The following is a 24,697-nucleotide window of genomic DNA, read 5'->3' on the forward strand; positions in this document are numbered from 1 at the left end:
TTCATGACTGGATGACACAGATTTCAGGGCCCATAATCTGGCAAGCTCTAGGCAGCTTCCTAGCCAAAGAAACTCACTGTCAACTAGTGCTAGAAATGGGCACACCAGCTGCTGGGAGCAATGATTTGACTTAATGCCCAGTGCCAACCACAGGTTCAGTCCTTCTCAGGAAATCATGCTTAATCAACCAGCAGCACTCTGACATCCTAAAGAGAATGCAGGGAACACAGAAACACCGAAGGAAGGCTGCGAGTAGCCAAAGCTCCATAGACACTTTACTACTGGAGTCAGAGGACACTGACAACACTCAAGTGATGGTCGCAGAGGGTACCTACAAATCAGGAACAGTTGAAAAGATCAGCCCACCCTACTCTGCATGGTATCACAACTGAAGGCACAACTCCTGAACCTGGAGAAGAAAAGACAACAGACATTCTGATAGCTGTCTTTAAAGATCTAAAAGCCTATCATGTATAAGAGGAAATGGATTAGTTCAGTCATTTCCTCAGAGACTAGAACTAGACCCACAGAGTATAAATCACAGGCAGGTGGACTGCAGGTCCAAATAATAGCCAGCTTTATATCTGAAGCTGGTCAACAACAGAGCAGCCTGCCTGGTGAAGGAGGCAGTTACATGGCACAGAGAACATGTGTCAGGGATGACCAGGTGATTTACAAAGGCCTCTTCTAAAACTGTTGAATTCTGACCCTAAAATTTATTTAGAGAAGGGCTGGTCTTCAAATGTAAAATTTTAAAAAGACTTCATTCGTTATCTAGAATTTTGAGAAGTATCAACCACACCCTTCTACTGAGCATTACCAGCTTTTAATAATGTGAATTTAATGATAAAAGACTAAAAATAAATTTTGATCTTCCAAGATTATAATTAGACACATATTAACACATATAATCTTTAAAATAAGCTGGCTAGCTAAGTGAGCTAATTAATCCTGACCAATGTAGGAAATGTTAGTCGTAACGGCTTACAAGAGCCAACACTGCACAATAGAGAGCTTGAAGACACATATGTAAAAACTACATTACTGCATCTGAAAATAAAATCGCACTTCGTCTTCTTGAGTAGCTACAAAAATGAGTGCTTGGAAACTTCTTGGCATAATTCTAAATTTAATCTCTGAGGAGATGTAGGTTAGAATAAAAAATGGATTCTGATTCAACCCATGGCAGCCGCTGCAGGAGCAGGACAACTAACTAAGGCTTTCTGCAGCTGAAGGCGCACATCCTCTATCTAAGTCCACGGGCCATGGGGATGATGGCTTTCCAGAGTCTGGGAGAGGCCTCACTCATGCCCCTGGCTGTCCCCAAACCTGAGCCCAAACTCAAGCTAGGCCTGAACACAGCAGGCAGTGAGCCATCTTTGCAGATCCTGATGAAAAGCCACCCTTCCGAATTTTCATTTCTTAAAGTAAATCTGCTTGTCTGGCAGTTTTCTGGTTGCTTTAGGGAAAGGCAAATACAAATGATAAACTTTATATGAAGAAAACAGTTGAACAAGAAGAGAAAGGGGCCTTTGTATTGGGCAGGGGAAATGCAGGAAATGCCGGGAAATGATATCAGCATTAAACACACACCACAGTGAGGAAGGGAGGTATGTACCAACAAACAAACCTGAAATTCTGCATGAACTGCCGGAACTTGTCCGCCCTCTTTGCCAGTGGCACGATAACGTTGATGAGTGTGTTGGCCATGTTGAGCTTTTCTTGTTTTACTTTCATGATAGGGCCAAATGGTCGAAACAACACAAGTCGTCTGAATTCGTGCTTCTGCTCCCCTTTGAAGGTGAGCTCATACAGAGTGCCTTTATCCCTTTCGGTGCGGTAGATCCCTGTCAACAGAAATACAAGGATAGTTTCAAAAATTAACCTTGGCTGCTGAGTGTTTTTTATAGCTGAGATCTAGCACAAAATGCGCCTTTGAAAACATTAAATTAAGATGAAATCTCTACATACAATAACTATTAGAAAACCCCAAATGCTCCCGTGTTAAAAAATCCCCAAAGAAATCAAAATCCCATCAATTTAAAAATCACATTTCTGAAGAGCTTCATAAACATGGAAAAAAGTTTGTAATGTCAGATACAAAACTGTATTTATACTAGAGGCATTCAAAAAAGGACTGTAAGGAAATATGCCAAAATAAGATTGGCTGTGATGTGGAATGGCGTGCTTTTTTTTTTCTTTTCTGCTATTATCCACACTTTCAGCAAGATGACTAGATAAATATTATAATTATTCTACCTACTTAATTTTAAAAGAATGTTAAAATTATCTCTTAGATATTATAGCCATTTCAGATGAACTGACCATAGCAATTTTGGGGGTACTTTAGAGTGGCGCTGTGCAAGTTTCTGGAAGCATTAAAGCACACAACACATAAGATACCCAACACAATGGCAGGTGCACATCTTATTTAATTTCATATTGTCCTTCCTAACTCTGAGGAGCAGCACAGCTCAGTGCTCCAGAGCCAGACTACTTGGGAGATCTATTTACACCCCGCCCCCAAATAAGCTCTACACCATGTCACTTGTACTAAAACACCACGGTCTTATTTGTCAGGTTGAAGTTGTGACCTGTCAACTCTCAGGATGAACCTCCTAAAGGCCTGATCCAACAGAATTTTTCTATCAAATAAGCAAACGATTCCCTGCTGCCTAGGTCCCATTGCCTGTCCAACATCACTGGTAATTGTGGGTGTTTTTCCTATAGTCAGAAGAATCTTGCAAAAATCCAGCCAATCACCAGATAATCTCCCTTATCTTTCACCTCTGACTTGCCATGTTTTCTATTCCATCTTTCTTCCCTCCTCTTAATCCCCACATTAGCTAGAATGCACCTTCCAGTCTTGGGAGAAGCTACAAAAGTACATCTCAGGGAAATACCCGCCTGCGGGGAGTCATAGCTCTCGACGCCTCTGATAAAGCACCCCTCCTTTCTTCCTCACTCCCTCTTCTCTTGTGGGCATAACAGGACTTCTCCACAAACACTGCTGGGTTCTCTTCCTCACTCTGCAGAATAGGAGCTTTTCCTTTTACAGCCCTTTTCCTGTTTACAGCCTCTTTGATCCTGTTCAAAGTCTGGATCTCCTTCAGGTGCCACAAAGAGGTGGAGTTTGGTACTGCAGATTTTCAAGGTAGTCTCATTTCTCACAGCTGTCCCAGGGGCCTGCCTCAAGATTCCAAATGCGCAACCTGCTGGCAGCCAGTCCGGATGATTTAAGGACCAGAGCACAGAGTTACAAGGACTGACTTCTCTTCGGAAGCCTCCATCGCTTCCTTGGGTAACAGGGCATACTGCTCAATGGCTCTGAGAATCAGGGCAGCTGAGAGAGGTTTTGCTGAGCTCATGCTGGAACAGAATCCAGAGTCCCTTCAGGGGTCATTCATGGAAGAAAGAAGAAGGTTCATTTCTTGGGAAGCTCAAAGGACTTCTCTGAAAACGTGAAGTGGTTCCTTTCAAAGTCTGTTAATTCTTTCAGGCAATTCGTGCTTGTGGAGGAAACAGGCTCTTCCCCACCTCTAACTGTTGTCTACAGCAGCTGGGGAAACCACCAAATTCCAGGGCAAAAATAAGGCTGGGCGAGTCAGCAAGGAGTTGCATTTGCTAATGGAGCGTGTCTGCACAGCTGAAACAGGCCTGCCAGGGGTCGCTGGCTGTGCCTTGTCAAACTTCTGTTATTGGGGTCAGCAAGCATACCTTTTTCACACAGCAAGAAACCTGCAAAAGGCTGCTGACAGTTTAACATGCAGATAAAAACGTATGTGAGCCAAAGATTGTTTTTTAACTGAGTCACTTTCTTTCTCAGCATTAGATAGGGATAAGAATCATAAAACATCTGAACCCACATATTTGAGAATACAGGTAGAAACATACACAAACCCATCTGAGAAGATGGACATCTACTTACAAAGAACCCAGAGAATGTAATAGTTCTTATCATAATGATTCTCCAGCACATAAGAGGAGCTGCCTTTCGCAGAGCATGTATCATCAGCCTGGGTGCGACAGGGTGGCAGCTTTGTTAAAATGGTTTCCAGGCCTGGCACTCCTTACTGGGAAGGCCAGAGCAGCCAGGCTAATCTTGCTCACCACAATGTCAGCTGCTTCCTCATCGTCTTCTACATCCCATGACTCGAAACAGTTATTACATCAACTTTTTAGCGTATTTCCCCATACTTTGCCTAATTAAATTAATGATGTCTTATAAATCTGATTCAGATCTCTTAATTCCCTCTATTTTAAATAAGTTATTTAAAACTCTCTTGCAACCTGTGTCCACTAAAACCCACACCTAGCCACCCACCCACCACACCCGCAGGCACATCCTCCCACACCTGCACACAGGCCCCCTCAGTCTGATTGTAACACAAAGGACCACTCCTTAATGGATCCCTGTGCCTCCTGGAAATCTTCAGTGGTGGAAACACAAAGGGGCTGAGAGAAAAGGGGGACAGAAGCCTTCTGAGACAGAAATTATTTTTCAGCCAGTGAGGTGGCATGCACACCAGCAAATGCAAAGCAAACCAGCTTTGCATAGGATTGCATCATTTTTATGCATTATGTTAATTAGAGATCAAAATAAGAACTTCACAGCGAGCTTAGATTTTGGTTTAGATACCCTAACTGGCACCCTCTTTCCCCTTCTTTCTCTCCATAGATGCTAAGTTTACTTTCAGTTTGGTGTTTCTGTTTCCTGAGCAAGGTTCTTAGTGCTTGTAAGTAAAATCTTATTCTACTCAAGGACACCAGACTCTAGGATGACCAACTACATGGGGATACCTCCAGGCATCCAAGGTATAGTTCCCTGGTCTGCAGCAAATGGCTGTCCCTTTAGCAGGCCAGGAGCTAACCAGATATAGGCCCCCTCTCTAAAACCTGTCCTCAACATAGGACCTCAGAAATCAAGATGCTGGAGGTCAAGGAGGTACGACTCCTTACCCTCACACTCCTGCTACCTTCACTCAATATATGTGCATAGGTTGTGGCCCAGTCCTGCACTGCTGATCCCAGAAGTTTCTCCACTGTCATCCCTGCCTTTCCTACCTTCCCACATGGAGCCTGGGTCAGGTCTCCCAGCACAATAACTACAATCCTCTGCCAACCCGTGTCCTACTTCCAGGACCCAATCCATCCTGACATATCCTGTGGCCCTCAGCCTTCCTACAGTACCATTCTAATCCTGCTTCTCTCTCACAAGCTTCTTAGAGCCTAGAGAATAAAGTACCAACCCCATGTCCAGGCCTTCAAGACCCTCCATAATGTGACCTCAGTGTGCTATCCTAACTGCAGGCCTTATCCCTGCCTCACGAGAAATATGGGCTCTAGGCAAGCTGCTTCACAATGAGCATTTACAACTACTTTTTCCCCTTGGAGAAACTGGAACCCTCCTGAAAAGCTGGTGGGAAAATGGTACAGCCACAATGGAGAAGAGTTTGGCAGTTCTTCAAAAAGCTAAACATGGGATCAACATATGATCCAGCAGTTCCACTTCTGGGTATGTACCCAAAAGAAATGAAAGCAGAGACTTGAAGAGATACTTGTGCACACATGTTCATACACGCACTGCTTATAATACCAAAAGATGGCAACAGCCCAAACCTCAACCGAGAGATGAATGGACACAACACAGTAGACACACACAATGGACTACGACCCAGCCTTAAAAAGGAATGGGATTCTGACACATGCCACAACATGGATGAACCCTAAACCACGTGCTTGGTGAAATAAGCCAGACACAAAAGGACAGATATTGTATGGGTCCACTTATATGAGGAATCTAGATTAGTCAAATTCCTAGAGACAGAAAGCAGGCTGGTGGTTACCAGGGATTGGGGGAGCAGGAAATGGGGAGTCAGTATATAATGGGCACAGAGTTTCAGTCTGACATGATGAAAAGGTTCTAGAAATGGGTAGTGTGATGGTGACACAATAATGTGAATATGCTTAATGTCACTGGACTGTACACTTAAAAATAGTTAAAATGGTAAATTTTACGTATACTTTACCACAATAACTGCTGAAAAGGCCTTGAATTTTCTCAAGACACATTTTCCCACCAGTCTACCTTTTTTGCCCTCCTAAATCTGACCCTCCTCCTTTGGGAGGATTCCCATGACGTTCTCAATCCAAAGTGGCCATTCAATCCTCCAAACACTCTGGTCTTCAGAGATTTTAAACTTTTCATTGCTGAACTAGTTTTTTGGCCCCTAAGGACTTTGGAGATCATCTAGGCCAGCCTTGTCATTCTACAGGTGAATAAACTGAGTCACAGGGCAGTTGTGATCTGCCTGTGTTCACCACACTTTTTAATGCCTGACTGGAACATACCATGTGTGAGGGTTTGCTCCCTAGAGGTCACTTTTCATATTTGACATTAACAGCTCAGAGCAGAGATGCAGGACCATGCAGAAGTCAGAATAAACAATATAAAGTCTGTCATAAAAACCACTGTTTGGCTCATTTACCCACAGATAATCTTCACATCCACCCTTAGAACTTTTCTTTTACTTTCACGCACAATTGTAACAGTTATTAAACAATAATCATCTAAATTCATAGTCTACAACACATTCAAAGTAGTAAATTTTAAGAGGAATTCTCATAAAAAAATCTTTCTACCAACAAAAGAAGAGTGTATGGGAAAAGGGAATCTAGAACTGGCAGAAACGCTGACAGTAGTACCTAGTGGTCTCCTGACAACAGTGCGGGGGAGGCAGAACATTATTTGTTTTTAATTAAAATGTCTGAGACACTGAATATAAAGAAAAAACACTCATGTAACTTGCCTTGAATATATCACTGTAAGAGCATATTCTCCTTACTCCTATTCAAGAAGACAAACAGAAATACCCGAGAAAGATTTTACTCCTAACATTAATTTTTAACTATTCTGGTGCTTTAGTGATTTTCAGTTAGAAAATTCTGCTTAGCAGGAATATGTACCTCATTCCCAGACCCTGTGGGATAAACGAGACATTATTACAGTGCCATCTGTTGCTGGCTCTGTTTTCTTAGGGAAAATAGTAGACATCTGACATTGTGAAAGAGATGTTCCTGAGAGTGCCCTGAACCTTCAAATGCTCAGGTACTCTACATAAGAAATTCTCCCCATAAAAACCGAATAAAAAGTGACCACTCTAAAGCTCTTCCTCAGGTAGGGTAATGTCCGTATGAGCCTTGCTTTCTGCTGCATCACAGTGCATCCGTTCACAGTAACTTCTGGATGTGTCCCAACGCAAGTTTATTGTGGTTTTCGGCCTTCACCAAACATTTCTTTCGTCTGATAAGAAACAGTTGCACTGACTGATGCCCTTGCTGAAACAACTCCTGAATTGCCTCGTCTTACTTCTATTTATTGCATTTGGTATGTATTTGTTCTTGTTATAGAGCTATGCAAATTCATCACCTGGTCCTTAATCTATCAGAAATTTCTAAGAATCTCACTTTACTTAGAGCTCCTCCTTATTTTATCACTTCTACTAACAGTTGACTTTCTTTTCAGAGGCATTTCCCCCCCCCCCCCAAGACTACAACCTACCTGTCACTTCATGAAACCTCCCAGATGTCAGACAATAAATGGAAAGCAAAGGCATGTTATGATTCCAGCACCCCGGTGGGCTGGGATCCTCACCAGGTCCCCGCCAGCCTGACAGGCTTCATATTCATGTGACATGGTTATTTTGATCCTTACTGATTTTTCCTATGGGTTATTTACTGTGGATTGTGTTTTATATTAGAAATATAAAAATGAACATAATCGCTGTGCTTTCAGAGAGAAAGGTAGATAGGTAAACAGCACAGCCATAAATGTATGATAAGCACCTAAGAGAGTCTACCTAAGGTGTAAGGGAACAGAAAGGAGGAAGTGTCTACCTGCCGGAAGGTGCGAACAGTTTGATAAAAGATGTTTCACCAGAACTGAAGACTGAGTGGGTGTTTGCCAAGACCGCAAAATCAGAGAGGGCATTCTATGGATAGATATCAGCATAAGCTAAGAGATAGAAAAAAGCAAAAACCAATGTGTTATGTATGGCAAACCTAAGGCAGTTCAGCAAGGCTGGAGTGCAAAAAGCTAGGTCTGGGACAGAGGTAGGAAGTGAAGCTGGGGGGACTCGGGTAGGGCACACCATGCTGGCCCACTAGGTCATCCTCATGGGCACGAACTCTGACCTGAAGCTCAGGGTTGTTAACAGGGGAGACGGGGACCACTTCAGCACCATCACCTTACAGCAGTGGGGTGGGGAGCAGAGCATCGAGGGACCACAGGGATTGAGATCAGATTGCAATGAGGAGAGAAGCACAATGATTCAGCAAGAAATGACAAAGCCCTAAATTGTGACAGTGCCAGGGGAGATGATGAGAAGTGGAAAAAACTCAAGAAAACGTGGTTAGAAAATGGGACAGCAAGTGAGGGAGAGGGAGAAAGGCAGTGTGACTCCAACCACAGGTGAGAAAAGGGTTTTGAGTCAAGCTTTGGAGAGGCTGATTTCAGGAGCCGCTGGAGGGGGACTGAAGCGCAGCAGACTGGCTTCTCTGGGACACACAGAGGTGGGAGTCCCCAGCCTGCAAGCTGAAGCTGTGGGTGTGGGTCAGACCATTCAGGACGTCTGTAAGGAGAGGAGAGGGAGCATGGGATGCAGGCCTGGGGTGTCCCAACCCCACAGGAGTTATGTGTGTGCATCAGCAAGGGAGGTGGAGAGGCCAGGAGAAGTGAGACAAATCACAGAAGGCAGAAGGTGGCACAGGCAGCCAGCGAGTGCAGGACTGCAGTGGTGCAAGTCTCATCAAGGTTAAGTATGACAAGGATGAAACTGACCCACGGGATGGCAAGTATGAGATCACTGGTGACCTCACCAATGAGGGCTTCAGAGAAGGGACAGAGCTGCAAGCCAGACATGAAGGATGATGACAGATGAAGTGGCAGGAATGAGTTGAGGGAGCTGAACATTTTCCTTTCATTTCCTTCAAGTTGTTGAGTTACTGTTGCCTGTGGACCTTTGCCCATTCTTTCCCCTCTGCCTGGGATGCTTTCCCTCAGGCCAGGGTACAACTGGATCCTTCTCACAAAGCCACCTCCTCAAAGAGGCCCTCTCTAGTCTCGCTCCCCACTCCCACCCTGCCCCATCACTCTGCCACCTCTCATCCATCACCTGCCTATTCATTACTGTTCCCACCACTAGAAGGTAAGCACCAGGACAACCAGAATAAGTCTGCATCCCTAATGGAAATCCCTTGCAAAGAGGAAGGGCAGGAGGGAGGGAAGGAAGGTGCCTGGCTAAGAAGGGAATGAATGCAACAGAACAGTAACTAAGGGAACTTACAGAGTTGACAGTGTTTTCTTTTGTTACAAAAAATAGGAAAAAGAAACAACCCTTCATATGTTGAGAGGAAGGAACAAAGAGAAGTAGGCAATGAGGATACACAGATGGAATGAGAAAGTGGGAGGTATGTGGGACCAGCAGCCTTGAAAGGACATGGCCTTGGACAAAGCAGTATCACCTGCTCTCCAGAGCAGGGCAGAAATAAGAAAGCAAAGGGGCAGGTAGTGCAGGTTTGGGGCAAGAAGCCAAACAAAGGCATGAGAACTAACACTAAGTGAAGTGGGAGGGAGGCCAGGCCTCCCAGGTCATAAGGGGACCAAGGGTGGATATGGGCCCTGAGAGGGGTGCTGGGAGCCTGGATGGTGGCCAGAGGATGGGAGATAGCACAAAGTGCAGCCGGGCTGGAGATCAGAAATTTGTACTGATATCAGCACACATAGACCTTCAGGGGCTTTCCTCCAGCAGCACGAAGGACAGGTGGAGGAGGGGGCAAGACAGTGATCTAGGACTGGGCTCTGCAGGACAGGTGTGGAGGGCTGGGAAGAAAGTGGCCAAAGGAATCCATCATGGACTCCAGGCTAGAAAGGGAGGAGTAAAGCCTAAGGAAAGGAAGGTCAAAGGGCACGGAATGGCTCAGACTATGAATGAACAATGCAGAGAGTGAAGTCAGAAGTAATAATAGAAGTCATGGGGAAAAATGGATTTCTGATGATGTGTAAGTTTAATGAAAAAGCAGGGCTCTTCCAGGAGATGACAAGGCCCAAGATGTGGCTGCCCTGGAAGTTGGCCTCTGCACTTTCCCTCTCTCTATGCCCTTGAGTTGGCCAGACCACATAATGTGCCCCTCGAGATCCCCAACTACACAGATCTCTTTTTCACCCTGAGTTCTTCAAGGACTGTGGCCTGTTATGAAGAAATAGTAGATCCATCTCTTTCCATAACTTTAAGAAACCAATGGTGAAAAATTACACAGACTAGATGTCTCCCTGAACTAAAGACAGTTTAAGGGGCTAGACAACAGCAGTGAGGACTAAGATAGTAGGGAGTTCTGCAGGGATTCCAGAACAAACATCTGAGGGAAGTCAGAGTGGCCATTGTTGGGGCACGTTTCTGAATAGCTGGGGAACTTCCTGCCAATACACTGTACATCCAGGATGCTGTGGAAAAGCAGATATCTTTAGATATAGGTAGCAGCAATGAGAAGGAGTTAAAAGGTTAAAGAGCAGAGAATATGTGACAGTGTTACTGTCTCTGGTCAACCGCTGAGCTTGTCTGTACACAATTACTTAAGTGACTTACTGCCAAAATAGAGGATGTACTGCATTTACATTCCCCAACCCATGTCTATTTCTCAAACCACATTCACAAATTTCATCTTAGTTCTAAAAAAGTCTCCTAGGGGCACCTGTGCGGCTCAGTTGGTTTAGCGTACAACTTGATTTTGGCTCAGGTCCTGATCTCACGATAGTGAGATCTAGCCCCTTATTGAGTTTGAGCCCCATGTCAGGTCTGCCCTGGGTGTGGAGCCTGCTTAGGATTGCTTCTCCTCCTCCCTCTGTCCTTCCCCAACTCACACTCTTAACCTCTCTCAAAAAATAAAGACAAATAAAAAAAGCCTTCTAATGAGGTAAGCCATTTACCCATTTCCTTTTACAGACAGGTGAACTAAGACCTTCATAGCAGTTAAATAAGGAGCCAGTTCAAGGTTCCAAATGGTATGCTCGAAGATGATGGGCAATCACTGCATTTCAAAGCATGTCATGGTAAGTCTCTTTAAAGGTAACTTAACTTTACCATCAAATGGGTGTTTATAATTCTTTCTTTTCTGTTCTTCCTTTCTTTTCAAGATTGACTATCAAGGACAGAAAAACACCAATAAAGATCACATCAGAAAGCTAATCAACTTTCCAAAGTATATCAGGAAAGTCAGTCTTAAAATTCACCTTTGAAGATTAGTGTATTATTGATTCATTCATGGACAGCAATTTCCTCATCTTTAAGAAATGGGATTAATACCTATTTCTTCATAGAGCTGTTGTAGAGATTAAATAAATTAATACATGCAAATATGTATGCCTGGTACATGGGAAGTACTCAGTGATATCAGCAATAGCAATAACCTTAATAACTGTCATTACTACTATTATATTATTATGTCATCCCACTCTGCCCCATTAGCCATTTAATGCATTCCTGCTTTTGGTCAGACAGGTCAGGGCTCTGGTGCAAGCCCCACTCTTGCTATGCTCTACACTGGTCTTAAACATGCTTGGAGGCTGAATCTAATCACTCATTTTTAGAAATCATCATTGTGGATCCAGAGATATGGGGATTCTTGAATATTCTGGTAAAAAGCCTGGTAATACACAAATTAACATATATAATATTTAAGTCAAGGAAATTTTTAGAATATTGCAATAGGATTTTTTTAACTGTTGCTTGAGAAATCCATTTCTTTTTTTTATTTAAAAACATTTTTTAAACATTTTTATTTACTTTTGAGAGACAGAGAGAGACAGAGCATGAGCAGGGGAAGGTCAGAGAGAGAGGGACACACAGAATCTGAAGCAGGCTCCAGCCTCTGAGCTGTCAGCACAGAGCCTGATGCGGGGCTCGAACTCACAAACTGCGAGTTCATGACCTGAGCTGAAGTCGGATGCTCAACCGACTGAGCCACCCAGGCACCCGGAGAAATCCATTTCTAATGCATAATAACGACTGGAATTTTTAACACATTGATCCCATAGCCCTTTATCAGATACCATGACCTTCAATTTGACTACAACCACCCCCTCATAACCTTCCTGGTTAGCAAAGCCCTTTACCATATCACACCTACATCCCAATCACTAACATAATTCATACTTAGAACACTTTCCTTCCCTCTGCCAGACACACCCAGTCTCCTGGCTGTCGCTGACAGCTTCTGTGTTTGGCCAACATCTATGCCAGAGACTCACGGTCTAACTCTGGCTTCACTGTTCACTTTGTGCCACCTTAAATAAGATATTTAATGACACAGGGTTCCTACTTCCTAGTCTTAAAAATTGAATCACAGTCTATGTTCAAAGCATCAACATCAACTGCTTTGTGCTTCAGGGAAATTGCATCTCCTGTAAGTATTTATTCTATTTGACTAACTCATCTAATTAGTCAGTGGTAAAAATTCATTTTAGCTTTACAAAATAGGCTGTAAGAGTGAGTCATTAGACATTTGGAGGAAGATATGTATATTTCTGTGGAACTTCTGAACTACATATAAACCACAGCAGGCTGAAGAGCAAGAAAAGAATCAGAAGACCTACAATATAGGTCACAATATTCTACCATAATAGACACGAGTTGACTTGTATTTGTCTATGCCAGTAGAAACTGGAAAGCTTTAGAAAATACAGATTCTAGGGGCGCCTGGGTGGTTCAGTCAGTTAAGCTCCCATCCCAAGGTCCAAACCTTGGCAGTGAAATCTGAATGATATATCATGTCCTCCAAACATTCCAGGGACACAAGGGTAGTAAGTAAGGGGAAGAGTATAGTGAATAATGGGATATGCTTCTGTTAACCCATAAATTCAGTCACTCATTCCTTCAACAATCCCTCAAAAAGCACTTTCCACTATTGGTAAAAGACTACAGTACATAAAGATGAATAAAACACTGACTCCCAGAAACGAGCAGCTACAGCACTGTGGTTAAGGCCAGGGGTGATGGTGAGAAACCCCTACTTCTGCTTGGGAGACTTAAGAATAGCTGCCTGGAGAGGCAAGCATCTGAGCGATGTTGAGGAGGAGAACGGTGTAGTAGGCAGACTCCATACAGGATGTGCGAGGACTGGCAGGCTGACCAGCACATTCAATAGTGTACAATAGCACAGAAGAAGAATATGGTACATTCAGAAAACTACACAAGTTCAGTAAGGCTGAGAGAGGGGCCAGGTGAAGGACACAGCAAGACATGAAGCTCAAGGGCAGGTTCCAAATCACAATGGCCTTGTGAGTTACACTAAGGAGGACTTACTGTTTGGCACCACAGAGATTTTTGGGTTTTGTTTGGATATTGGTTTGTGGATTTTCTTATGTTTCAGGCAACCACTGTCAGAAAAATTTAACAATCTGAATCTTAAACTGTAAAAATGTATGTTCTATTCAGTGTAAAGTTTTGAAGACCCCCCCCGCCATTGAGGTTAGCTTTCAATTGGAAGACTGAATCCTATGCACACTTTCCTCCACGTCCTTACAAACACACACAGACACAGATACACATCTCCACTGATCACCAAGGGAAAACACAACATGTAATGAGAGAGTAAAAAGTGTTTTCCCTTTGGGGTAAAAAGCACACTAAGAAACAACTTTAATACTAGTGGGAGCTGTGAGGTTTGTCAGCCCAACAGGAGCATCCTTTTTAATATACTAATCTGCTCAGAATGCCAAGCTGCATTTTGGTCATACTGAACCCCTGTGAGGTAGCAAGTCATAAAGTGACACTTGATAACAAAGCCAGAGAAAGATCTTACAGAGATAATCTGACCCAAGAGAGAGACAGACATGAATTTTAATTCCATTCAACCATTAACTTGCTCTATGACTTTGGACAAAGTCAATTCTCAAAGCTTCAGTTTCCCCAAATGTACAACACAGGCACTAAACAAAACACAACTCACTGGGTCCACGAAATAACAATAAACCAAAAGAAATACAATTTTTTAACCAGTTTATATTTCTATTTCCTAATTTTTTCCATTTCATTCTTATGTATACACTCTGCAGCAGAAGATAAGACCTTAGCTCTGTTATCCTTTCCCATCCTAAACATAAACAAACATGTTTATATTCTTCCAATACACTTATCACCCTTGTTAGTTAAATTAGTATGTGGTTCAGAAAAAACACAATTGTAATCTTAGGATTAAGAGAGCCACTGTCTCTATAAAATTCCTACAGCAACTTTAGTAACATATCATAACACTGATGTATATTGAAGCACAGAAACAATTCCATAGGAAGGCAAAACAATGTGCTCTATAAGACAGGCGGTTTTCCAGTGACAGTTTAATATAAGGAATTTTTTTAACTTAGAAAATCTATAAAAATAGATAATATTTAACCTATGTAGAAGGTACTCCCTAAATATTTTTTCTCAAGTAAGTCATGATGGATTATTTGGTCTATGCTACTGTACCCCGCAGCCTTCAATCTGTGTGGGTCTGTGACTGCTTTGGTTAAGAGAGCACATGAAGTGATGTGGTTTCCACTTTGTTTTCTGGAACACATAAGAAGTTAAACTACCCTGAGGTTGCCATGCTATCAAGAAGCCACACTGCAAGGACAAGCCATGCATAGGCAATCCAGTTAGCAGTCCTGGTCCTCAGGACATCATAGCCCAGCTGCCAGACCTGGGAGTGAATGAGCATTTAGATGATTCAAGTCCATTCAAGCCCCTACCTGTCAGCCCCAGCCTTCTAGCCTTCCTAGATGGAGCCCCAAACATGCTGTAGCAAGACAAGCCATCCCCACTGTGCCCTTTCTGAATCCCTGACCCATATAATCTGTTACCACATGAAAATGATGACCTCAAGCAACTAAATTCTGGGATAATTTGTATTGCAGCAATAATAACTGGAACGTATTTCATAATAGCATGTAAATACATAAATGTGCTATGCTGCTCACTAACAGCACATGAAAACATTATCAGTTACTGTGCTCATAGTATTACTGACATCCCCTTGTGACTCACTAGGCATGTACCAGAATGTAAGGCCACTGGACCTGAGTATGGAACTGGGCAGAAAGAGTTCCCCAGATAGGACTAAAATTTTCCTCAGAAAGAAGTTCTGGGGGCTCCTAGGTGGCTCAGTCTGTTAAGTACCCAACTCTTGATTTCAACTCAAGTCATGATCTCAGGGTAGTGAGATTGACCTGAGTCCCACACAGGGCTCCATGCTAGGTGTGGAGCCTGCTTAAGAGTCTCTCTCTCCTCTTCTCACTCTGGCCCCTTCCCTCCCCCACAGGAACACAGGCACAGCTCTCTCTCTCTAAGAAAAAAAAGGAAGCTCTGGGTCCACAAAACACATGGACAAATGTTGGCAGCTGAGACCCCCAAACCCCATAAAATTCAGCATGGCTACAATAAATTTAACCTAGAAAACCTTTCAAGTAGATGATATAAAACTTTTACTTCGGCTATAACATCACACAAATAAACAAAGACCCCTTGGTTAAGTAGCTACTGATACCTATTTTGCATTTAATCTCTTGGTGAATTCTCTAAAATAAAAATGTACCTCGGTTATATAAATAGTTAACTTGAGAGACAGAAACTAACATATCAATAATTATCTTGAGTCTAAGTAGTCTACATACCAGGTAAAAGGAGAGACTGGCAGAGTGGTTAAGAAACAAACAAGCACAACGATAGGCTGTTTACAAAAAACTCACTTCAAATTCAATAAATGACTTAGGTAACTTGAAGGAAAAAGGATGGAGAAAGATATATCATGCAAACATTAACAAAAAAGGAGTGGCTATGTGAGGTAAAGCAGACTTCAAGAATGAAGAAAATTACTAGAGACAGAGGGACATCACAAAATGATAAAAGGTTCAATCCACGGAGAAGACACAATGATCCTACACGTGTGTACCCCAAACAACAGAGTCTCAAAAGACAGAAGAAAAACTGATGAAGATGAAAGGTGAAAGAGACAATTCTATAATTATCGTTGGGAACATCTATCCCCTTGTCAGCAACAGAGAGAACCACCAGACATCCCAGGTGTCCTTCTGTCTTTCAGTGGGACGTCGTCTTCATGGCCAGGGTCTCGCTGTTTCCCCCACCATGTGAGGTGAATGGCTGCCTGTGCAAGTAGACGGAGGCCCCAGGGCACATGGGCCCGATGGGGAGGCTGGCCTCAGGGCAACACCAGCCAGCTTGTGGGACTGGGACACCCTCATTGCCCCAGAGGGCTGGCATGTCCCTAAACATCTGCCCTGTGCAGTGGGCTGTCAGGAAAGCATAGGTCACCTGTGGCTCCTTCAAAGGATTCCATGGGCCCCAGAGGGGTCCTCTTTCTTGCCGGCCCATGCGCCACTTTCTCCAATGTGGGAGGGCACTCAGGTTGATGTCAGAATCACTGAGGCCCTTGGAGGCATGCGAGGTGCTGCAGTGGGCATTGGAGCCACCCGAGACCTCCCGTGGGGAAGAGTTCCCGCCCAAATTTCCCATGATGGGCATTGGAGGAAGAGGCTGGGCCCGGGGCTACTTGGCTGGACACTAGACAGCTTTGGCATAGCGGGTAGAGAGTCCCTGAGGAGTGCTGGCAGCTTGGCCGGGATCCCGGGTGGCACACAGGGCTCGTGGCTCCCAGCTCTTCCTGATGGGCCCACTCCTGGTGGATGCGTGTCCTTATGGGGCCACGGGGTCTTCCCCCAACTGGATAGGGCTTTGCCTGCCAATGGCTTCTTGGTCAGTGCCCCGACCCAGGGCATGCCAGGGTTTTTGTCCCATGCACCCTCTTCCCAATGAGGTTGAAGTCGCTGGGGAACCGTGCTGGCCCCTCTCCCTGCACTAACCCAAAATCAGGAAGATACGAACAGCACAATCAACCAACAGGATCTCATTCACAGAGAATATTCCACCCAACAACAGCATAATACACTTATTTTTCAAGCACCCATAGAACATTCAATAAGACAGACTATATCTTGGGCCATAAAACAAACCAAAAATTTGAAAAGAATTGAAATTATACAGAGTGTGCTCTCTGATCATAATGGATTCAAAGTAGAAACTAATAATGGAAGATAAGAAAATCCCTGAACACTTAGAAATTAAGTAACACACTTCTAAATAATCCATGGATTAAAAAGGAAGTCTCAGAGATTTTGAAAAATACATTCCAGTAAATAGTTAACTCGCTCTAAAAGGTTGTTAGATATAGAAGAGATGATACTCAGAACATCTACCAAGGATAATTATTTTGAAACAATCGACTTTATTTTTCTGACAGTGGTACACAGTCTGGTATCTGTTAAGCCATACCTAGTTCAATAATAAAAGTGTAAGTGTGCTTCGACATCCTAGATTAGTGCCTGGCACATTATAGGTGCTCAGTAAATTGTTGATTCATTCATCATTGAATGAATCAATGTTCACTCTCTCTGTGGGGACTGAGAGGCAGTAGACAGCAGCACAGACCCCAGAGCCAGGGTTCCCAGGTTCAAGTTCCAGTTATGTATTCCTGAGCAAGCAACTGAGCCTTCCTTTACTCCTGTGTCCTCACTTGTAAAATAAGGATGACCAGAATAAAAGACCTATCTCATAGGGACTGCAGTGTGGATAGAAGTACATGTGTAACACACAATATCTTACCTGGGGACATTACCTAGAGATATTACCTAGGGATGTGGGAAGAAAGACTTGCATTCTCTCATCCCAACAAAGGTCACGTACTAGTACCTTTGAGAGGTCAAATATATTTCATGATGTTCTACCAAAGAGTATCACAATTTCCAGGAACCAGCCCCTGGAACAGGTACTGGTTCAAGAACCATTCCTTGAAAGGCTATTCCAGCTCTAGATCTGCCAACTCCTTTAGAGCAGTGGCTTATAACTGTGGTGGCACACTGGAATCACCTGGGGAGCTTTAAAAATACTGATGCCCAGCCCCCAACCAAGAGGCTGATTTAATTAGTCTGTAGTGCAGCCTGTGCACCCCAAGAGATTGTAATGTGCAGCCAAGGTTAAAAAGCACTGCTCTAGGGGAATATAATTTCAATGCTTCCACATCCAGGGATTCCCAAATGGAGGCAAAGTCATTGACAGACAGTCACGGGGCACTAGTACTCTTCAGAGTGATGCTAGGAGTTAAGTAATGACAGAAATAATGCCTCCCCTTTCTCCACCACTGAACTGCTCTATTACTCCAAACTGCATCAGTAAAGGAGTGTTAATGTCGCAGAGGCCTAATGTGACACAGGTTTTTATCCCTCGAAAGCTTCATAGTCAAATGAAACTGGAGTGAACAACATGAAACCAGGAAAGAACCAGCCCTCTGCACTTGTCATTCTCCTTAAAAGGGCCGTTAAGTACATGGTGCATCTTTGCCATGTGCTTACCAGTAATGATCTTGATAAGCCCTGGTGTTCCCTGTTATATAACATCCATTTTAGGTGGTTAGTGTTTGGACAGTGGACACTTCCATGAAAAAAATGTGAAGACGAAATACTGGCAGCATGAGAACATCATGAGCATGGTCTCAGGCATGACTGCTCTTATGAGATGGGGTTGGTTATGATGTAGAGATGGAACGGGGAAGAGACAGGTGGAAATACACTTGGAGACGGGCCCATCTATAAAACATGTGTAAAAATTGTCTTCTGGGTCCAGGGCCCCGTCCACTCCAATAAATATGGCAGACTTCACAGCTGTCACTGACATAGATAAGGCACCTCAAGGGCCACTGCTATAAAAGACTCCAGGCTGTCTTTCTTCATATGAGTCTCTTCTCTGAGTAGACCAAGAGGAAGGCCTCTAAAGACTGGAGGACTCAATCCATGGTGAGAACCAGGGTTCTCAAAGTGTTATTTGGGGGTCAGTGGTCCAGGTGCCCTGTAGCCTGGTCTTTGGTTTTATTAATGTCAATAATTTGATACAGCTGGATTTCTTCTTCTTTCTCTTCCATTATTATTGCATTGTAAGATCTGGATATTTCATCCCTCTGATTTTTCTCATTAATTCTGTCTTATTCTCCTACATTTGCTTATGATATCTTAACTGTAATAACTGAGGCTTACAAAGAAATTTGGTGCCACACAAAAGGAATACAGTTCAAAAGCGTAAGAAGTAAAATTATAACCAAGCAAATACCCAGAATGAAGGGATGTTCATGCAGATACAGATACAGAAAACCTGGACAGTTAGTATTCTGCATTAAGTTCCCTCAGAAGCTATGAAATTTAACAAGAACCTGAAGGCAGAGCCACATCTCTTGACTTGGGTGAAGAAGATTCCTGTCCATGAATCACACTAATGCCTATCTTCAGGAGTTTTCTTGCATACTGGGACTCATAAAGAACAGGTGTGATATAAACAACAGGATGAGGTACCTCTTTGTGACAGAGCCCTTAAAGAATAATTCTCAATATTGTAGGCTTACTTTCCTCAGTTTGAATTATAAATAACTACAGCAATGCATATTTCAGTTGCCTCCTTAAATTCTGATAGTGTATTTTATACAAACCTAGCAAACAGCTCAGATGCTGAAGCATCACTGGGTATCTTTAATTCTCTAAGCTAGAGATCTGACATCTAGCACTGAGGAGAAAAATGAGTACAAGCAAGGGCTCGTTCCTCTTGTTTCACATCCCACCAAGTCTACCCCAGTAGTGAGATCTGGACCTGACCACACTGGCGAGGCCAAGGGGGAATCTTTACTCCTCTTAAATGGTTAAACTGAAGTTTTCACACAGCATCAAGTGCAGGCAGGAGCAATGCATCCCACGCCCACTCTCCACTGCTCTGGGTCTTGCTCACTAATTAGAGGCACACCGGGCCATGCGCTTGGTAGGTTCCACCTGCAAAGTGTCATCCCTGCACAATCACCTAAAATGTTTCCCATTGCTGGAAACATCAAAGTAAACTTCTTTTTCCAAATGCTAAAGGCTGTCAGTAATCAGACACTAGCCTTAGAATGTGACAGATTCTCACGCGTGGCTAATAAAATCACAATGACTCTTACAGTCACATCTTTCTCCCATCCAGCCATGCTGACCACTGCTCCAGTCTGCTGAGCCCCTCTGTGCTCTGGATGTTCCCCCTCACAATCTGCCCCATACTCCCAGTCAGCACCTTACTGATCACTATCCTGTTTTTATCTTTGTGTGTTTACAATGTCTTTTTCCCAACTAGAATAGGGGTTTTGTCTTATTTTAAAATTTTGGCTACATCCTAGGCCTAACAAATGGGGAGGCACTCAGCAACTCAGTAACCACATGTGGACAGGTATGACTTAGGGAGTGCAATACAGCTGGGGATATAGCATCACAGACCTTTAGCTGATTACCCTGACCAAGGACTTTGGCAAAGCTTCCCTAACTCCCCTTGACTCCCAAATAACAGTGTGAGGAAGCACCCAAGTGGGCCTAGGAAGCACCCTTGGGAAAGAGAGTGCACATCTGGGGACATAAATACATTCTCAGTCAAAATTCATTTCTATATCCTCGACAACCAGCACAGTAGCTGGAGCATGGAAAGTGCTCAGCTCATTTTGCTATGTGATTATGGAATGCATTACATCACTAGAACACTGGTGCTCCAAAGCAACTTGGAATTTGTCAACAAACATATATCAATCCCATTTTATGTGCAAAGTTACAAATTATGGAGATACAGGGATTAAACAATATTTTCCCTTCCTACGTAAATTTTTAACACACCCTGATGTATTCAAAATAATTAATTCCTTAAGGGTAAAAAATGCTGGTAGGAGTGGAGGGGATCTTTTTCTGTACACTATACCTGATAGGACAGAGGTAAAACACATGCATTGACACATGAGCTCTTTCCACCAGCTCTAAATATCTTATGTTGCTCACATTAAATACACACACACACACACACACACACACACACACACACACCTATCCCTGTACACATATACACAAAGCTCAGAATTAACTACTGCTCTGTTTCATTCTCTCCTTCACTGCTCAGCATCTAGATCAGCACTGTCAAACAAAATTTTCTGCAATGACATAAATGTTCTTAATCTGTGCTGCCAAATGGCTACTGGGCACTTGAAATGTGGCTAGAGAAAGTGAGTAACTGAATTTTAAATTTCATATAATTTTAATTTTAAATAGCCATATGTGGTGAGGGGCTACCCTGTAGCACAGAGCAGTTCTAGATCACATAGTCTATATCCACAGACTCCAGTTCCTCTCCTTCCTTTCCTCAACCCACTGCTATCTGATTTCTGCCCTATCATACCACTAAAAATGTTTTCACCAACCCAGGTCATCGATGACTTCTTACAGCAAAATCCAGTGGACACCGTAAGTCCTTATATTGCTCTATCTCTTGTCAACATTCGAGGTGAAGGCTCACTCTCCCCATCTAAAACTGCTTTCTTTCCTCGGCTTTCAAGGTACTACATTCTTCTGGTTTCCTGCCTACTTCCTCTTTAGTCCTGCAAGGTGTCCTTATCATGCAATTGTGGGTGCTCCCGCAGTTTTGATTTCAGGTCTCTCCTCACTCAAACATTACCACGAAAGAGCCTCATCCATGGCTGCAGTTTAAATTTGCATCAACCCCCTAACAAGTCCCAGATCCAGCTCTAAACTTGATTTGTCTTGAACTGCAAACTCATATCCCAACTGTCTCAGCCTTCTCCCCTTATGTATCCCAGAGACACCTCAAAATCACCCACCAAAACTGGTCTGATCATCTCCCCTTGTCTGGCTCTGCCCCTCCAGAGGAGCAGGGAATGGCACCAGCATTAAATGAGCTGCCCAAATCTAAGACTCATCCTTAACACCTTCTCCACACCATGCCTGGTATGCAGTGAGCTTTACATAAATGTCAGCTATTATTACTATCTAGCCGATCATCATCTCTGGAATTGCACAGCTCTCTTATCCATAATTCTGCTACAACACATCAGGCTAACATCACCTCAGCCCTGAATAACTCACTACAATAGATCTCTGTTCACCTAGGCTGAGTCCCTACAATCTGTCCACCACAGATACTGCAGCCAAAGCAGTATTTTCTACATTCTGATAGTGTCACCATTCTGTTCAGCCCCCTTCAGTGGCTCCCTGGTGTCATCGAGGGCATGTAAAGCTAACACGTTTTGTCATGTGGTTTTCAGTGACATCTCCAGCCTCATATCAACACACCCTGACCCCAACTCAAAGTCCCAGTCAAAATGGATTCTGGGCCCAATTCACCAGGCTGTGCCTTATCCCTAGGGCTTTGTATACCAGGGGCCCCAACCCCTATCCCCGATAGTCTATCTTTTCCCCTCCCTCTTCAACTCCCTTTCCTCTGTGAGGACTTCAGCACAGAATAACTTCCCCTGGGAACCAATCTTCCCCACAATCTACAAGAGTGAGCTTGATGGCTTTCCTTCCTAGTATGCTTGCTTTTAAGTAGTATGTGTACAATATCTGTGATCTAAAATAGCACCTTATCACTGTCACTGATCACTGCGAACTTGGCTGCCCACTGGAGTAGGGAAACTCTTTTATTCTTGCTTCAGTGCCTAACTCATCATAAGTACTTATAAATTACTGAGTGAATGATATGTGTGTGTGTATGTGTGTATATATATATACATATATATATATGTGTGTGTGTGTACACACACACACACACACACACACACACACACACATATATATATACTCATATATAAATAGCATTTATTCCAGTTCATTGTGTATGTATTTTTTAGGAAATCTATTATCAGAGTATGTTTTTTATAATTTTCTCAAAAAATAAGCTTCATGCAGTTTAGACAACTGAAAGACACTATCTACAACTTGCAAAACACGCCCGTTTTCCCCCAACACACACGCGCAACACACACACACACACTCTCTCTCTCTCTCTCTGTCTCTCTCTCTCTCTGTCCAGCCACAGTCTTCCCATCTCCATTAACAGCAGTGCACTGTTCTAGTTGCTCAGGCTAAATTCCCAGTCATCTCAGACTCCTCTCTTTCTCTCATCAATCCATTAGTAAACCATCAATCCATTAGCAAACCATACTGTTTCTACCTTCAAAAGTATGCCCAGAATCTGACCACTGCTAACCACTCCACTATTGCCATCCTGGTCTGGGCCACAACCATCTGCCGCCTGGGTACTGTGATACCACCTAATGGTCCCCTGCTTCCACCCTGCCATCCCACAGCTCACTCTCAACACAGCATCCAACATAACCCCTTTAGAACTTAGGTCAGCTCATGTTACCTTTCTGCTTAAAACTAGCCAGCATGTTTCCATTTCACTGAGGGTAAATGGCCCACATGATGCCCCCCCCCCCACCTTGACTGCACCGCCTCCCCTCCTCCTCCCTATCCACTCCGCCCCAGCACATGTGCCTCTCTTGTGTTCCTCCAGCACAGAGGCAGACTACTGCCAGAGCCGGTGCACCAGCTGCTGTTTCTCTCTGGAATCCTCTTCCTCAGTGCATGAAAGACTTGCTCCCTTACCTTCTTCAGATTTCTGTTCAGATGCCTTCATCTCAACAAGGCTTCGTCTGCCTTATTTAAGATTATAGTATTTCCCCCAGAAGCCCCCATTCTTTGTAAACTCCTCCATTTTTCCCATATAAAGGCACTTACCTTCTCTTACCATACATATAATTTGCTTACTTAGGTTCATGTTTAGTCACGTCCCCACCTGGAACATAAACTCCATAAGCCTGGCTCTTTGTCTGGGTGCTCACTTCTGGATCCCCCATGCCTGGGGCATGCCTGGCACACAGCAGGTGCTCAAGGTTGTTGAATGAATGGGAACTAAAAAGGCTATCTACTAGTCAATACTTGTGTGAAGGGGTCTCAGGATCTACTACATGTCCCCTTAGGAAGCCAAGGCAAAGAAAACACCTCTAACTATTCTATTTGGGAAAGAAAATGAACCTACATTTAGATGCCAACTCACACTTTCCTATGATGCTTCCCTTCTGAAGAATTACCTCAATTCTTCTTCAAGCTGACAACTCTAAAGAGCTTAAATTTTATTCCTGAAAGCTTATGCTTTAACATTTACTCATGTTCTGCCCCAGAGACTCATCTATCATGTTAATATTTGAAAAGCACTATGAAAAAACTATATCTTAAAACACAGTATTGCTTTAAAAAGACAAATGATTTCACTCCAACCAACACCCAAGAGAGATCACCATTTCACCTCCCAACAGTAGCTATGGTATCTGGAAATAAAAGGAGGAGTTTCTTTTCCTGCTGCTCTTGCTTAGTCAAGCTGCTTCCAGATCCAAAGCACAGCCCACAGTAAAGGAAGGGGCCATTATGTGTCGGGATTGGCAGAGTCTACACTGGGTGCAAAGGGCAAAACAAATGAGTCCTGGGCCAGGGAAACTAGAGTCTAATAGCAATTAACATGATGAATGGAAAGTCAATAAGAATAATGGTAAACTTCCAGATAAGAAAAGTGATCAGCCTTTGAAAGACTCAGCTGTTCATAAACTCCAAAAGGCAAGAAGCCACAGACCTAACAAGTCTGCCACTTCAGCTACAGGGCTTGGTACATGTCCACGTTCACAGCAGTTCTCAGCACAGAAGTGTCTCTTTGCATGCCAACTGTGATAACCTTCCCATGATATCCATGTC

The 24,697-nt window shown here is 43.4% G+C and overlaps 1 protein-coding gene and 1 long non-coding RNA gene across 10 annotated transcripts in view; one reads left to right on the forward strand and one right to left on the reverse strand.

The window, feature by feature from the left end:
* Positions 1–24,697, reverse strand: part of CSGALNACT1 (chondroitin sulfate N-acetylgalactosaminyltransferase 1) — a 340,488-nt gene that overhangs the window by 43,469 nt on the left and 272,322 nt on the right. For all 8 annotated transcript variants that reach the window (XM_042983326.1, XM_042983325.1, XM_042983324.1 and 5 more), the window contains one exon: positions 1,631–1,847. In XM_042983326.1, the coding sequence (XP_042839260.1) occupies positions 1,631–1,847 (217 nt within the window). The remainder of the gene's footprint in view (positions 1–1,630; positions 1,848–24,697) is intronic.
* Positions 8,836–11,379, forward strand: LOC122237893. Of its 2 annotated transcripts, none has more exons than XR_006216625.1 (3): positions 8,836–9,206; positions 11,001–11,107; positions 11,192–11,379. It is a non-coding gene; the product is annotated as an uncharacterized LOC122237893 (long non-coding RNA). The 2 variants fall into 2 exon arrangements; XR_006216626.1 differs by lacking the exon at positions 8,836–9,206 and adding an exon at positions 9,991–10,059.

The sequence above is a fragment of the Panthera tigris genome, chromosome B1 (assembly GCF_018350195.1).
Source record: "Panthera tigris isolate Pti1 chromosome B1, P.tigris_Pti1_mat1.1, whole genome shotgun sequence".
Classification (NCBI taxonomy): Eukaryota; Metazoa; Chordata; class Mammalia; order Carnivora; family Felidae; genus Panthera; species Panthera tigris.